Consider the following 14,083-nt stretch of genomic DNA (forward strand, 5'->3'; position numbering starts at 1 on the left):
AGTTTTCCTAATTCGGAGTGAATGGTTGTATGTAATAAGCTCTCAGACTGTGTGGCTGCGATGGATGTTAGCTCCGTTTTACACCGCTTTTGCGACAGGGCTTTCGTAATCTCTAGTTTTTCCACAAGGGCCACTGCCAACGACATACATTGCTACCCATCTGCTTCATTAAAACGAATAAGCGGTCTCACAAAGAGCTACAATATTTTTATCTTTCAGAATGTTTGTTCCAAAAGGCATCAGTGAAGATATAACGTAACAATGTTAGGGAAATAATGTAATGACTCGATTCTTTTAATAGATGACCACAATTGAATGAAGTGTTAGATAAAAATATACGTTTTTTTAAATAATTTTTATACTATAATAATGAAGCATTTTCATATTGCATATACATTCAGTATCAATGATAATCTGCTATTTTTAAATGAAGGGCTCTGTGCTATTTTTAAACGAAGATTTTTAAAAGTGACCTAATAGTCCATAAAAATGACCGGTCTTAATAAATATAGATTGTAATTTATTTTAACTGGCCTGTCATTTTCAGTCCCTCTTTACTCCTCTCTTATTAACTTTTTCTCCTTATAATTCTTTCATTCACCTTCCTTATTCAATATTCTACACCTGTTCCCATCCCGCTCTTTATCTTTTTTTTTTATATCCCTGCTGTGTAATATTTCTTTTCCGAGTTCTATTCATTTCCATTTGCGTCACCGTTTTATAATTACATTTTCCTAGTAACTCATTTACATTTTTCTTTCTCTTCGGATTCGTAAAAACTTTCAAGATTAATCAAATATTCTTATACTGCGTTACGGTCATTCTTGATTACCACCGGTGTGCCTGAAATATTTCGTTGTCACTGTAAATTTAGTTTCTTAACATTTAATTTTCCAAAAATTATTTATGTACAAAATAAAGAGTAATTTAAGCAATTGATAATAAGGAATATATTTGTATAAATATACGCGATCTGTTAACAATGAGAAAACGATTTAAATGCAAAATTATGCGGTTCGGAGTTGCATGCGTATGAGTTCACATAAATACGATCGGAGTTCAATTATTAATTATCAAAATTGATTTACATGTTCTCGGGGGAGTTTAATGGAATCGAATGTGTCCGACCAAATGAAACCACGTTCGATCGGCCGGAAATTGCGTTTGACCCGCCACTCCCTTCAGCCTCACACTCATTTTGTCGATCGATCGGCGTAAATTTTTAACCAGAAGAATTCTTTTTCAGTCGTCTTGGCGGTGCAGCGTGTGCCGGCGAAAACTGGCGTCACGGGACCAGCCGATCGTCGCGCAGGAGTCGACCGATTCTCTGCTCGAAGTGCCGATTCTGGGTACTCAGCATAGAAGGCACAGCGACGTGAGAATCTGTCAGAAGAAGGGTAGTAATATCGGTAGCCTCGGTTCCGGCCTGGCGCCGCCGAGAAGTCCTGAGATAAGAAGACACTCCGATGTATCGCCTGCGAGTCTGAAGGAGCTCGAGAAGGTAAGATTTCCTTAATGGTTCTTGTTCGACGTACAACGTGTGCTTCTCAAACAGTTGTGCTTCTCGAGTATACACCTACATAGCTTAGAGTACATTGCATTCGTTTTCTCCGTCGTCATTCATGATTCAGGATGTACGAGGTACGGTCTAAAAAATAATGAAACCAGTTCGGTAAAATTATATGTTTATTGCATATTTCATACATATCATATTTTAAACAATAAGAGAGATTTTATGATAGATAGATAATATTAGATTATCCTCCATTCTATCATTAAAGACAAATTATTAATTGATACACATTATAAAACATGACAGTCTCTGCTAAACAAATGTCAACGATGTTTCAAGAAATTGAGCAACTAAAAAATGTATAATAATAAATTATTCTCCATATTCAATCATTAAAGACAAATTATTAGTTGCTACACACTATAAAACATGACAGTCTCTACCAAATAAATGTCAACGATGTTTCGAGAAATTGAACAGCCAAGGAATTATAATTTACATTATAATGTTCGCACGAGCTAGACTCATATGTGTCACTGGGGCAGGTCTAAAACGCATCGTAATTATGTTGATCAATATTTCCCGCTTGAAATGAAACGAACTGTTCACGTGCTTCTACGGAAAATATAATCCGCCGTTTGTTCGCTTAAGTAACAACTAATCTCGCACTTACAATCGGTAGCCCGTTAATCTAGTTATTATCTCGGATACAATCGGAGCGAGGAAAACATTAACTCTTCCGAAACTGATTGTAAGTAATTGTTTGAAGCCTGAATATTCGCAGTATACCGTCGTCTATGCTTTCGTCGTTTGGTCCCTCGCGCCAGTCTAGGGAATACACACACTGTCACGTTCGCCTTCAGCGACATTTCACTTAAGTTTGACGTCATCGCGGGCTATTTGTCTTGCAATATGGTGCCCCGTGGCTTGTGACGACGCATGTTTTATGTGTTACGCTTTAAGAGTACACATGTATGTACGTACGTATGCTTTACCCTGTCTCGTGTTCTTGATCGCAAAATAATGACTCGGATTCCTTTTTCATATCGCCTTCGAGTAGTTTAGCGTCGAATTTGAACTTAGAGTAAACTAGTATACAAATGTAGTACTAGATTGCTTCAATACTTTCGGTAGTCATAGTATTTCATATATAATTAATAGAATTACAACTATAAAGGGTTAATTGCATCAAGTTTTAGTATGTCAATTTTTAAATTATTGGTTTAAACGTAATATAGTTTTGAGTACGAGATACGTTTCCAGAGATTGTGTGTTTGAGGGAAACAAAATGTTACTATTGTTTAAAACAAATCGCAGCAAGAATGCATTTTTCGATGTCCAAAAGAAAGTTATCTACTATAAAATAATTATTTCCTGTAAACTTTAAATGGTGACTCTAAGATGTCAAGATACTATCAAAGCATAAAAGATATTACTGACTGTGACCATTTTTATCTATGATCTTAACTGACTGCTATTAACGAACGTTCAAAATGTAGTTTAAAGCAGGGAATAAAGAGTTCTACTGGAGGACGAGTCCTTGAATAAAGCGTGCATGTTAAAAAGGATTTTCGCGGAAGGCTCATCTACGAGTCACGGTGTATGTGTGAGATTAATTCGTCGGCGTTGTTTTCAGTCTTCCGATACAGATACGTCGATTAGAATTGGCAGGAAATTCGGTTCATTCAGATTCCGAGTGAATCGGAATTTACGCGTTTAGAAATAGAACGTGGTAGGCGGAATCGACAGGTGCGAGGATGGTATAAACACCCCTCGCGTTTCACGTAAAAAGGCTGACCGACAAAAAACAACGAACAATCTAATAAGGAAGGAAGCTGGATTGGCGTCTATGTCATCCAGTTTCGAACAACTAGGAATTTTATCATCGCCCACGTGACGTTAAACAGTTACGCGATGACGCACGTTCCACAGGATGATGGAGGAGTTATAGGACTTAATTTAACTTTGAGTGGTTACGAACCGCCAATGTTGTCGTCAGAGCAGTTTTATTTACCAAGAATAAGTAAATGAGCAAGGACAAGCTGACGTTGAAATAACGGTTTCAGTTCACCTTTCTATTTCGGTAGGATCTATATGAATGCTGCAAGCGTATCAATCAATAGTAATAATATGCATTCAGAATATTTTCATCTAAATATACATTCTAATAATGATTCTTGGAAAAATTAGTTACCTTACTATTATATAGAGAGAAAGCGTTCGTTTGTGTAGTAGGAAAAATCTCAAAAATGAAATTTGTGCTGTGCCCCAAAAGGTTGGGACCAAATTTATATTACGCATTACGTAGATCAAATACATGTATACATACATGTATAGTTCACGTTCACGATAGCGTATCGTCGAAAGATTAGTTGCCCGTAAACTAATTTATTCCTTCGTCCAATTCTCGGAATTAATTAGCGCAGCGATTGCAATACGTTTCATCGATTCGCTTACTCCAGCAAATTATGGGTAGGAGCAAATCGTTATGCAGGCCAGAGAGAGACGAGGATGTAGGAAGCGAACGGTTAGAAAGAGATGACTAAGAATAAGGGAACTCTCGATCCCAAGAATTTATTGGAAATCGTTTTTGTCCGCGTTGAGAAGAATCAGCAGAATCTCATTTCATTGGAAACGACTGCGGAAACGAAAGAAAGTGGGATGAAATTGAAATCACGCAGGTAGGGCGGGGGCGGTAGTGGCAGGTCGGTGTAAAGTAAGGAAGGATCCGGAAATCGGTCCAAAAAAAACCGACAGAGTGAAATGGGGCCGACGGCGAATCCGCGATTTCGTCTTTTTAAATCTTCACTCGGTAGACGAGGGAAAATTAGTAATTACAGGCAACAAAGGAACAGGCTTCAACGTGTAACGAGAATATTAAGACGAGATACAACGTACTTACCTGTACGTTCCTTGCTCCTTGAAAGCACATTGACTCGTCTTCTTCGCTCTATCGTTCCTAAAATTCGTTTAGTACTCACTTCTTAAAATAATAACTGTCAAATGTACGGTTAAAGCATTTTGCGCAAATGAAACATGCTTAGCAACATCAAGACTGTTAAATCCATTGCAAAATTAAGTGGCTTTGGTGACAGAGATTTAACGAAATGAACGAAAGACAGGAATTACTAGCCAGATATGCAGAATAAAAATCAGTTAAAATAATGCATATCCGATTAAAATTTTTTTATAATTTAAGCATCGCAAATATGCATTCACTTGTGGGATTTTCTACATTTTTACACATCGTATATAACATCTCCATTTTCTGTAGACACAGTTTGTTTATAAATACATAAAATCCGCAGTAATCTAGCAATTACTTATTATGCCTAGTAAAATACCGAGCTACAAGATTTACAAAGTCTTTAAATTTACAGAATCTTTTATTTGCATAAATTTGCTTGAAATCTAAAGCGTGGTAATTACGATTTATGCTTCATATGGTAACATACATATATTATATGAAATATCCACATAATCTCAATGACCAGAATATACTTCAAACTAAACATGAAAACGGAATTCCTTGAGAAATAAACACATAAAATCGAATAACCATATTTATGGTCAATTTACATGGTAACATTCTGTATTATCGCGCAGCTATCAGCTGCAGCTGGGTCTACCGCCTTAATCGAGAGACTAGCAGTTTAGCGAACCTTAACAATAATTCACGCTGGTATCCGTAGTCGTGGCCGATGATATAAGCACGCGAATTGCACACGAGAATCGGCAGAATTATGGCTCGCACATTTATCGCAGGCCAAGTGCCGTCACGACGCCGAGATATGCCCGCGTAATCAATGGGGAATCTGAAAATTAGATTCCGCGATCCCGTTAAAATCTGACGCTATTTCCTCGATTACATCCTCCAATTGAGTCAGCCGTCCGCCCGCTCTCGCGCCCCGCGTTCGCCGAAATCGATTCGACACACCTAACTAAGCGAGACGTCACTGCCGATTAATAGGACGAGGATAAACAATAATCCGTACGACGAAACGGACGACATTTCGCGCGGTACGGCTGTCTGATCATAAATAACGAATTCTCCACGTTTTTGTGGAACGGACTTACGCTTCCGACACGATGACACGTCGTCGTCGCGTCACGTCGTAGATAACAGATTTCCCTATATGCATTTTCTTCACTCGTCGCGGTCGTTTTTTTCCAACCTCGTCGCGGCGAACGTGATTAATTTTTGTCCCCTGACTGACGTTCCCTGATACCGGAAGTCGTAAGTTTGAAGAGTTCGAACGTACAAAATATTGGAACGAAAGCCAGAGTTGTTTATGACATTCTGCACTATTTTCTAAATCTGAGAAGAGCAATCACTCACTCGTACATACATCATAAAATTACAATTTCTAAACGAATAATTATTTGGAATGTTATTTAGGATTAGTCAGGACTGTCATCTCAATTATTTATTACGAATTGATTTTATTATAAAAATTGTAAAAAGAAGGGTTGATATGATATGATAAATTCGTTTCCTTAATTATTTTAATACGTAAAGCTTTTAGTAAAATCAATATACGTAAAACGACCCATTTTAGATCATTCTCATTGTCTCACTATTACGAGTTTTATTCTTAAACAGTTAATAATAGCAAACTCTTACTTTCTTTTTAATTAAGGAAACATAGTGCTATTAAATACGGAAATGAAAATCTTTCTAATTGCCAGCGGCAAATATGTGAATTAATTCTGTACATGGAATACTTTTCAACGCTTTTTATAAGAAGGATAAAATTCTGTTTTATGATTGTTCATGCAAACCACAGTTGTCCAAAGGATATTCGCAAAACACGGTACGTTTACCAATAGAAATCGTATGAACAAACTTAACTTCTATATTTTCACTTAATCTTACGCATATTTATAGATATTTTTAACTTTATATATGTATGTAAATTAATTATATTATAATACATTACATAATTAATTAGCCTTTGGGAACGTATTTCGAAATGGAAGGAGAATATTGAAACGTATCTTAGAATTAGAACGAGAAAATAGGAAAGATAGAGAATAATCATGTGACATTGTAGATGTTGCTACTTCATCATTCAATTTCCCAGACATATGTTCCCCTCGTAGTCGTAGCTTCTAGTTTATCTAAGTGTACCATGCGCTCGACGATGTGAGCACTGTCGCGTCATGCCAAGAGCCATAACTCCCTCACGCAATGGTGTCGCTCCCTGTGAGACTCTAATCCATGTGTCGTAATGTTATAGTTTCAAAAGGTTGCAGGAGAACGCCGTGACGAGCTCAGATGGGAAAAGGATCTGGAGCGGAACATCAGGTCCAGGGCGACATCTCCGGACCGGCACCAGGTCGATAGGGGAAGGGCCACCAGTCCCCAGAGAGTGGCCGTTGTTCCGTCTTCCATCGCTGGTAAGATGCCTCACGACTTAGATTCTCTTTTTGTTCTTCGTACCTGTATTGTCCCGCTTGAATTATTCCCACTAGTCCCAGGGAAATCTTAGCGCGACGACGTACAAATTTCAAACACGTAAATTGTTAAAAAATACTCCAGTTACATTCTTTTTCTTGATTTTATTCATATTTTGTAACAATTGATCTTGTGTCTGATTTCTTATTTCAAATAGATCTGGAAAGACTGAACTACTGTTTAGAGAACGAAATCGGTGAAATATGTAATTGCGAATACCGTAGATATTCCCTTCCAGATATTTTACGTTTCATAAAAGCGATAAGCCATTCATTGCGATTGACCTCTCGCTCAATTGGCTCCATTCACATTCAAGTTTTATTTCACTCCTTCTATTCGTCACTTTTCATCGATGCCACCAATCGTGGTACAATCCCAAGGCATGAATAAGCAATTATGAACATGTAGAGGTAGAGAATCCAATTTTTCTGTAGTAATAGAAAAGTAGCAATGTTTTTTCTTTTTCGACACCTCTGCTTTTAATTTAAGCGGTGATGTATTACAATCCCTTCAATATAATCCAAGCTGTGACAAGTAGTCTATATACAGAACGTTGTTGAGAACTTCTGGACATTCATAATAAATAAAAGGCAGCTCTAGTTTTAATTTAAATGACATTGTATTACAATCTTTTCAGTAGAATCCGGATTGTAACAAGTAGGTTATAAAACTTTATAGGAAATTTCAAACAATGATAAATAGAAAAATGTACAATTATATTAATAAAGCAAAATTCAAATGTCGAGAATACGTACATATAAATCGTCGAGCATTCCATCTGCTACATCAGATTTACTGTCGTTTCGCTGTCGCGTCTCCTGATTTAGTCGCTGCATTTTCCCCGGTTTGAAAAATACAATTTTTGATAAATTGCGTGACGTTGTCGCTGAATCGATCCATGCAGAGCCGCCAGAGACCTTGGACCCGGACGAGGAAGAGGAACGGCGAAGGCATACTCGTCGCGCAAGTACCACAGCTCACGTTAGGACTCGAATGACCAGGCAAAGATCGTATGACGACGAGATGAAGAGTATAGCGATGTCCGGGGGCGGTGGGCAGCACGGGCATCCAGAGCCAGGGCTGGGACTTCCGGTGCAGCTACCGAGGCGGGCATCAGCCTACGACGTGTACGCCACGCCAGGAGTCGGTGGACTCAATGCGATGGCCATCGCTGCTGCCCAGCAAAGAGCATCGATCTCGGGGCAAGGTACAGCACATTCTGCTTCTCTGTATTTGTCGAATTAATGCGCCATTTAAGGTGGTTTCAATACCACTGTGTTAGTCAAATCGAAACTTTTCATAAAAAGCTTAAATACAATACATATATAATGCTTAGGTGTTGTGGCTGTACAATCTCTACATACGTGTTTTAAAAAAAGTGTATCTTTTTATTTTGCTACACGTATTAAAAGGTGGATTTTAATTGGAATACGATAAGATAATTATTAAAGTCATTTAACTACTATTTTCTCCTCTTGAATTTTAACACTTGTGTTTTGACAATTTTTACTGTTACTGTATCCTGAGAATTTTATATTGAATCTACGAATCACAAAAATCTGCAATCTTATGATACAAAAAAACTTTGATAGTTTACATTGATAATTTCAGTTTTTATTAAATAACAAATTTAATTTTCTACATCACGACCTATTTAAATTAACACATAATTCATTATTATCGTATCACTTTTCTGATCATTATATGTATATTATCTTTCGGACATTAACATGATATTAATTTGATGTTATAATTACAATAGAACGTTTAAAATGATCTATACAGGGTGTTCCCGAAAATGTGAGCATTTCGAAAATGGATTCAATAATTAGATAAGAACAGTCACTTGTAAATAATTTATGGAAGTATTCAACAGAGTCGTAAGAATTGCTGGAAGACAGAAACGATTATAATTCAGAGATTAGGTGATATCTGGTATATATCCACTTTTTCTTGTTTTCCATTGAATCCATCCCCGAAGTCGTGTCCATATTTTTCGGAAATATCCTATTCAATAAATATAAGGGCGCATACATACATAAATGTCGGATATGGAGATTTTATCACAACCACAATGTCGAATAATAGAATTATGACCTCAGCTGCATAACGTAACGTTTAAAAATAGAGTTCAACTCGCGAGCACGGTTTGGTAATTAAGTATATTAACGTAATTTTTCACCGCACGGTAATATCATGGCGAGGCCGGAAATCATGCGAAATTTACAATACACCGGCTGCATTAATTAATTCCATTTTAATTAAAGGATGACACGTATGAGTAGCTGATAAATTGCAGTTTTCCATTACGAAATAACGCGACCGGCGGATCCCAATTATTAACCGCGTTATCACGCAAAACTTCAACATTTTGCAACCGGAGTGATCGAATTTTACGGATACTTATCTGTAATCATTTCGTTTATTATCTCTCGTCACTTATAATTGATCATATTAAATCGAGTACAACGAGACGTCCAGACAAATTATTGGCTTTCTTTATATTTATATACTTTTCCTATCCACATATTAATATTGTTCGACATCGAAAAACAGACACACAATGGCGACAGAAATAACGCCTTGTATTAAATAATTTATTCTGTAAACGTTCTCTCGGTTAAGGATTGGCAATTTGTGTCGTGTTTCTTCTTTATGCTAAAATTACAGAGAAAATTTCAAACAGTATTATTCAGCCTTCAGAGAAATCGAAATATTTCCAATACAATTTTGTGTGGACAATTTTTTCATATAGACGAAGTAATAATCGCAAGTAGATTTTCTTCCTAGACGTACCGGAAATGAGGAAGGAGATTGAGCATGAGCTTGTTCTAAGCCGAACCGATTTTTGTTTGTCATAAGGTACCGCCTTTAACGATGAACGTCTATACAATTCTTATGTTTTGAAGGGAGTAATAGTAGTAAGAGCGAGAGCGTACATACGTTTTGATCAACATAATGTGCACATGTCTCTCTCACTATCGTTACTCTCCTCGAAATATAAAGACGGTTTTGCCGTTCGAGGCGGTTAAAAATTAACCCGTCTTAAGACGGACTCCTAGGCAATCTCCCTCTCATCTCTGTACTTATCTTCACATCGTAAAGCTTAAATGTCGATAAATAATAAATTAGCAAGTCTATAAATAGAAAATGATTCGACTATCTGCTTCCGCTCCAAAGTAGACTCATTGTTTAATTCTTTCGTGCGTGTGCTTTTCTGGACGTGTTTCTGGACTAATATATGCACGAGCTTTGTCAGTCCTAATCTATTTAAAACGTTGTCAAGTGTATCTTCCACGGTCAGTGAATACATTTAAGATAGCACGGTGTCCCTTTGACGGCGGACTTCACCGTGGAACAGTTACAAAGAACAGTCCATTCGATTATCCCTTTCGCGATCCTTACCAAGCAGACCGGAAGTCTTGCGGACATGTAATCGAGTTTAACTTACTTCAGCAACCAACTACAGCTGCCGCCGGTTAATCACATCTATGTCCACAAGCCGGACCAGGCCTAACTTAGTTTCATTTCGGCCGGATCTCTAACTCAAACTTTAATCTCTAATGACCGGAATACTTTGTAACAAAATGAACATGTCCTGATTAATTTCATGTTTATTCTACGATATTTCAGATAGTAATTCGACGTATTCGCATATAAATTAACAAATGGTGTATCAATTTTTGGAATCTATGTACTCAATCTATAGAAGTTAAAGGGACAAGTATTATTGTCCTTTAGGCACAATTATAAATTAAGGAAGAAAAGAAACGGAATTAATTTAATTATTTGTGGAAGATATATAACAATGTCTCGGAAATCAGATAATAATTGGATGGGTACAATCGAATTCTGAGGTCTTAGTTGTAATCAACCTGCCCTAACTAATTAAGTATGTTATATCGGTCATCGACAAAATTCCTTCTCCTTGAATATCCCGCTTAATTAAATATTCAAATGGCTTGCAAATCGATTAATTTGACGAACGTTTATTGTATTCAAACATGTATAGATTATTGAATTCGATGTCGATATATTCATGCTCTGATAATTATTTAGAATAATTTTATATTATATATTGCGATGAGATTGGATTGGAACTAAATTAAATCCTGGTAGTTGATGAAGTTCATCTGTCAATATATGTAGAATTCTATTTGGAACATCAATAAACTGTTTCAATTTAGATGCATTTCTTTAATATACGCCAGAGTAACATTAATATTCCTTTAATATGTAGATTGATAAAAGAAGAAGAATCCTTTTTCGAACATCCATAAACTCTATTTCCATCTAGATACAATTTTTAACGTACACCAGAGTAACATTAACTTTCTTTTATTATTTAATATGTAGATTGACAAATTAAGAGGATTTATACGTTCATGCGAATGAAATTTTCTTTTCCCCAGGTGGCAGGAAACCAGAGGAAAGACCGACTGGTCGTAGATCATCGTTTCGCGGGAAGCCGGTGATGCCGTACGAAGTCGGAGCTGAAGATGAAACTAGAATGAACTTGGAAGCATCCCCTGTGCCAGTGGTCTCACCGAAGGTGGTTCCAGCACCCGTTCTGGGACCGGACGAGGAACGACGCACCAGGCGAAGGGGCTCCCAATTGTGAGTACTATATTATACAAATTAACTTACTTCTCTGAAGGTAATTCTCCTTTTGAGCGTAATAGAGAAATATTGTTGAATTGCTAGCAAAATTGAAATTTCAATAATACAAACTTGTAGTTCTTACATTAGGTATTAAATAGAGAGAAATATTTTCTTATACCGGAACAACATGTGAAAAATTTCTGTGATCAATTTTAATAAAGAATGACGTTAATTTGTGAAATGAGTTAGGAAACGACGGAAATAATGGTCGTAATTTCTGGTAAATTGCGTTGTATAAAGAAATCTATAAATGCAGTCAATCTTTTAATAGAAAAAAATACAGACTCTTTGCATGCAGTAACTATTGTGTATTAAATAGAGAAATATTTTCCTGTTCTGGAACAACGTGCGAAAAACTTCTGCGGTTAGTTGTAATCAATATTTACGTTAGTTTGTGAAATGAGTTAGGAAACGAGGAAAATCGAGATGAAATATCTGGTAACCCGTCCTGTATGTAAAGAAATCTATAAATGTAGTCCATTTTTGAATAGAACAAATACAGACTTGTTACATGCAATAACTCTCAGGTATTAAATAAAGAAATACTATCCTGTCCTCGAACAACGTGTGAAAAATTTCAACGATTAATTTCAATCAAAATTTGCATCAGTTTGTGAAATAAGTTAGAAAACGACGAAAATCGAGATGAAATATCTGGCGAATCGCCATGTATATAAGAAGATTCATAAATGAAGTCGATCTTTAAATAGAAAAATATTTATTATCCAATATAAGCTAGGAAGGAATATGCGCGATACTGCATTATAAAACACCTCGTGTATATTTACTTGTCGGCGGGCTTTTTATTTGTGTATGATGAAACAGAAACTTCTAAGCCAAGCAGTCGATGTGTTCGAGCTGGCTTCCTCTTCCACGTCTCAGGAGATTTTCTTTCTGCAAACGAAATATTTTCTCTTTGAGAAAACAAGATAAGAGACGTACTTTCGAGGCACGCCACGTCGGAGCGAACCGAATTTCACCTTGAATCGAATAACATTTTATGAATGCGCTTTGAATTTATTAATTCCACGAACACTGCCTGCTTACCGCTTTACCTCCTTTACCCGTTATTGCGGTCCCCTTTCACATCCATGAGTAACGGCTGAATTCCTTCTCTATCTTCTACAATTTTTATTCATCGTTCAACAGAATTAAAGAATACCTGCATATTTTTTTAAACTTAATGTTTCATTATAACGCATCGAATGTAATTTTCAAATATGGATTGCAATTGCCTGATTTTTATTGTAATTTTTATGAGGAAACTGGAGATGTGGAGTTGTTTAACAATTTTTAAATAAACGAGCTACTAGGATTAGAATAGTTGAATAGTTCATCCATAAATGCTTTATTTAAGCTATCGATCTTGAACTTAAATATCTGTAATACGCAAACGGACAGGATCGGGAGCAAATAACCATGAAGTCGCTCATCCTGAATGACAGCACAAACCTCGAAGGGATTGGCTCGCCTTGACCAATTAAAAATATATTATAGTATTGGAAACTTATTTCTAAAACATATAAATACATTTAAAGATATAGAAACTATTTTAAATTAATTTTTTACGTTCTTTTTGTTAATTTGAATCTCGGAGAAGAAATGAAAACAATTTTGTACAGGTCTCTGTCTCTGTTAAAGGAAGTTTGAAAATACGATATTTCTTTAACTGAACAAGGTAGTACATCCCCTTGAATTCTTCCCTCGAAATGATAGCGAGAAACGGTGCGAGGGAACGGACAATTAAAGTGTTAAAAAGCGGTCTAACTCCCGTGGATCCGGTCGCGGAGCAGGAAATTGCTAACATTTTCAAGCCCCTTTTCTTCCCTCGTAAGGACGCGGTAGCTGGCGGAGCCAGCAAAAAGTCGAGTAGATAGCAAACACGGGCTACCCGCCACTAGAGAAATAATTAATGCTACACCTATGCAATCTCCCGCGAACGCGTCCTCCTTCGTCTGTAGCCTCGTTTGCGCTGTTATCGCAGTTCCGCACATCTAACCATCCATCCGAATTCTCGTTCTCGTCGTCGTCGTCATCGTCGGTGCCCGGGTTGCTGGCAACTGGTTGTTATTAATATCCGAGACGAAGTTGTTTCTCATTAGGTTTGCGCACTTACGAATTACGGTCCGGAATCATATTAACTCCTGAGATGAAGGCGTCCCTTGGTTTTCGAGAAGTTAAGTCGGGAGCACTGGATTAGTTGACGTTTGATATTCAAAGCGCAAACCGTAATTTACCGAGTAAGATGCTTTTTTAATTAGCAAACGGGACTCGATTGAATTTCAAGTTTACATCGTGGCGATTCCTGTTTGCCACGTTATTTCTCTTTACGTTCGACATTCTATTTTATCATTTTATTATTCTAGTACTTTTCACTCGGGATATTTAGTGGCCAGATTTCCGAGTTTTCGATTGTAGGATTTTTCACATCATGTTTTTAATTTAACTCT

General features: G+C 36.8%; 1 protein-coding gene across 1 annotated transcript in view; it reads left to right on the top strand.

The window, feature by feature from the left end:
- Positions 1–14,083, top strand: part of Fife (regulating synaptic membrane exocytosis protein fife) — a 91,821-nt gene that overhangs the window by 30,269 nt on the left and 47,469 nt on the right. Inside the window, exons 7-10 of the mRNA XM_026811659.1 lie at positions 1,247–1,501; positions 6,754–6,913; positions 7,876–8,178; positions 11,384–11,588. Of these exons, the coding sequence (XP_026667460.1) occupies positions 1,247–1,501; positions 6,754–6,913; positions 7,876–8,178; positions 11,384–11,588 (923 nt within the window). The remainder of the gene's footprint in view (positions 1–1,246; positions 1,502–6,753; positions 6,914–7,875; positions 8,179–11,383; positions 11,589–14,083) is intronic.

Source organism: Ceratina calcarata, unplaced genomic scaffold (assembly GCF_001652005.2).
Source record: "Ceratina calcarata isolate Rehan_Ccalc_2016 unplaced genomic scaffold, ASM165200v1 scaffold232.2, whole genome shotgun sequence".
NCBI classification, from domain to species: Eukaryota; Metazoa; Arthropoda; class Insecta; order Hymenoptera; family Apidae; genus Ceratina; species Ceratina calcarata.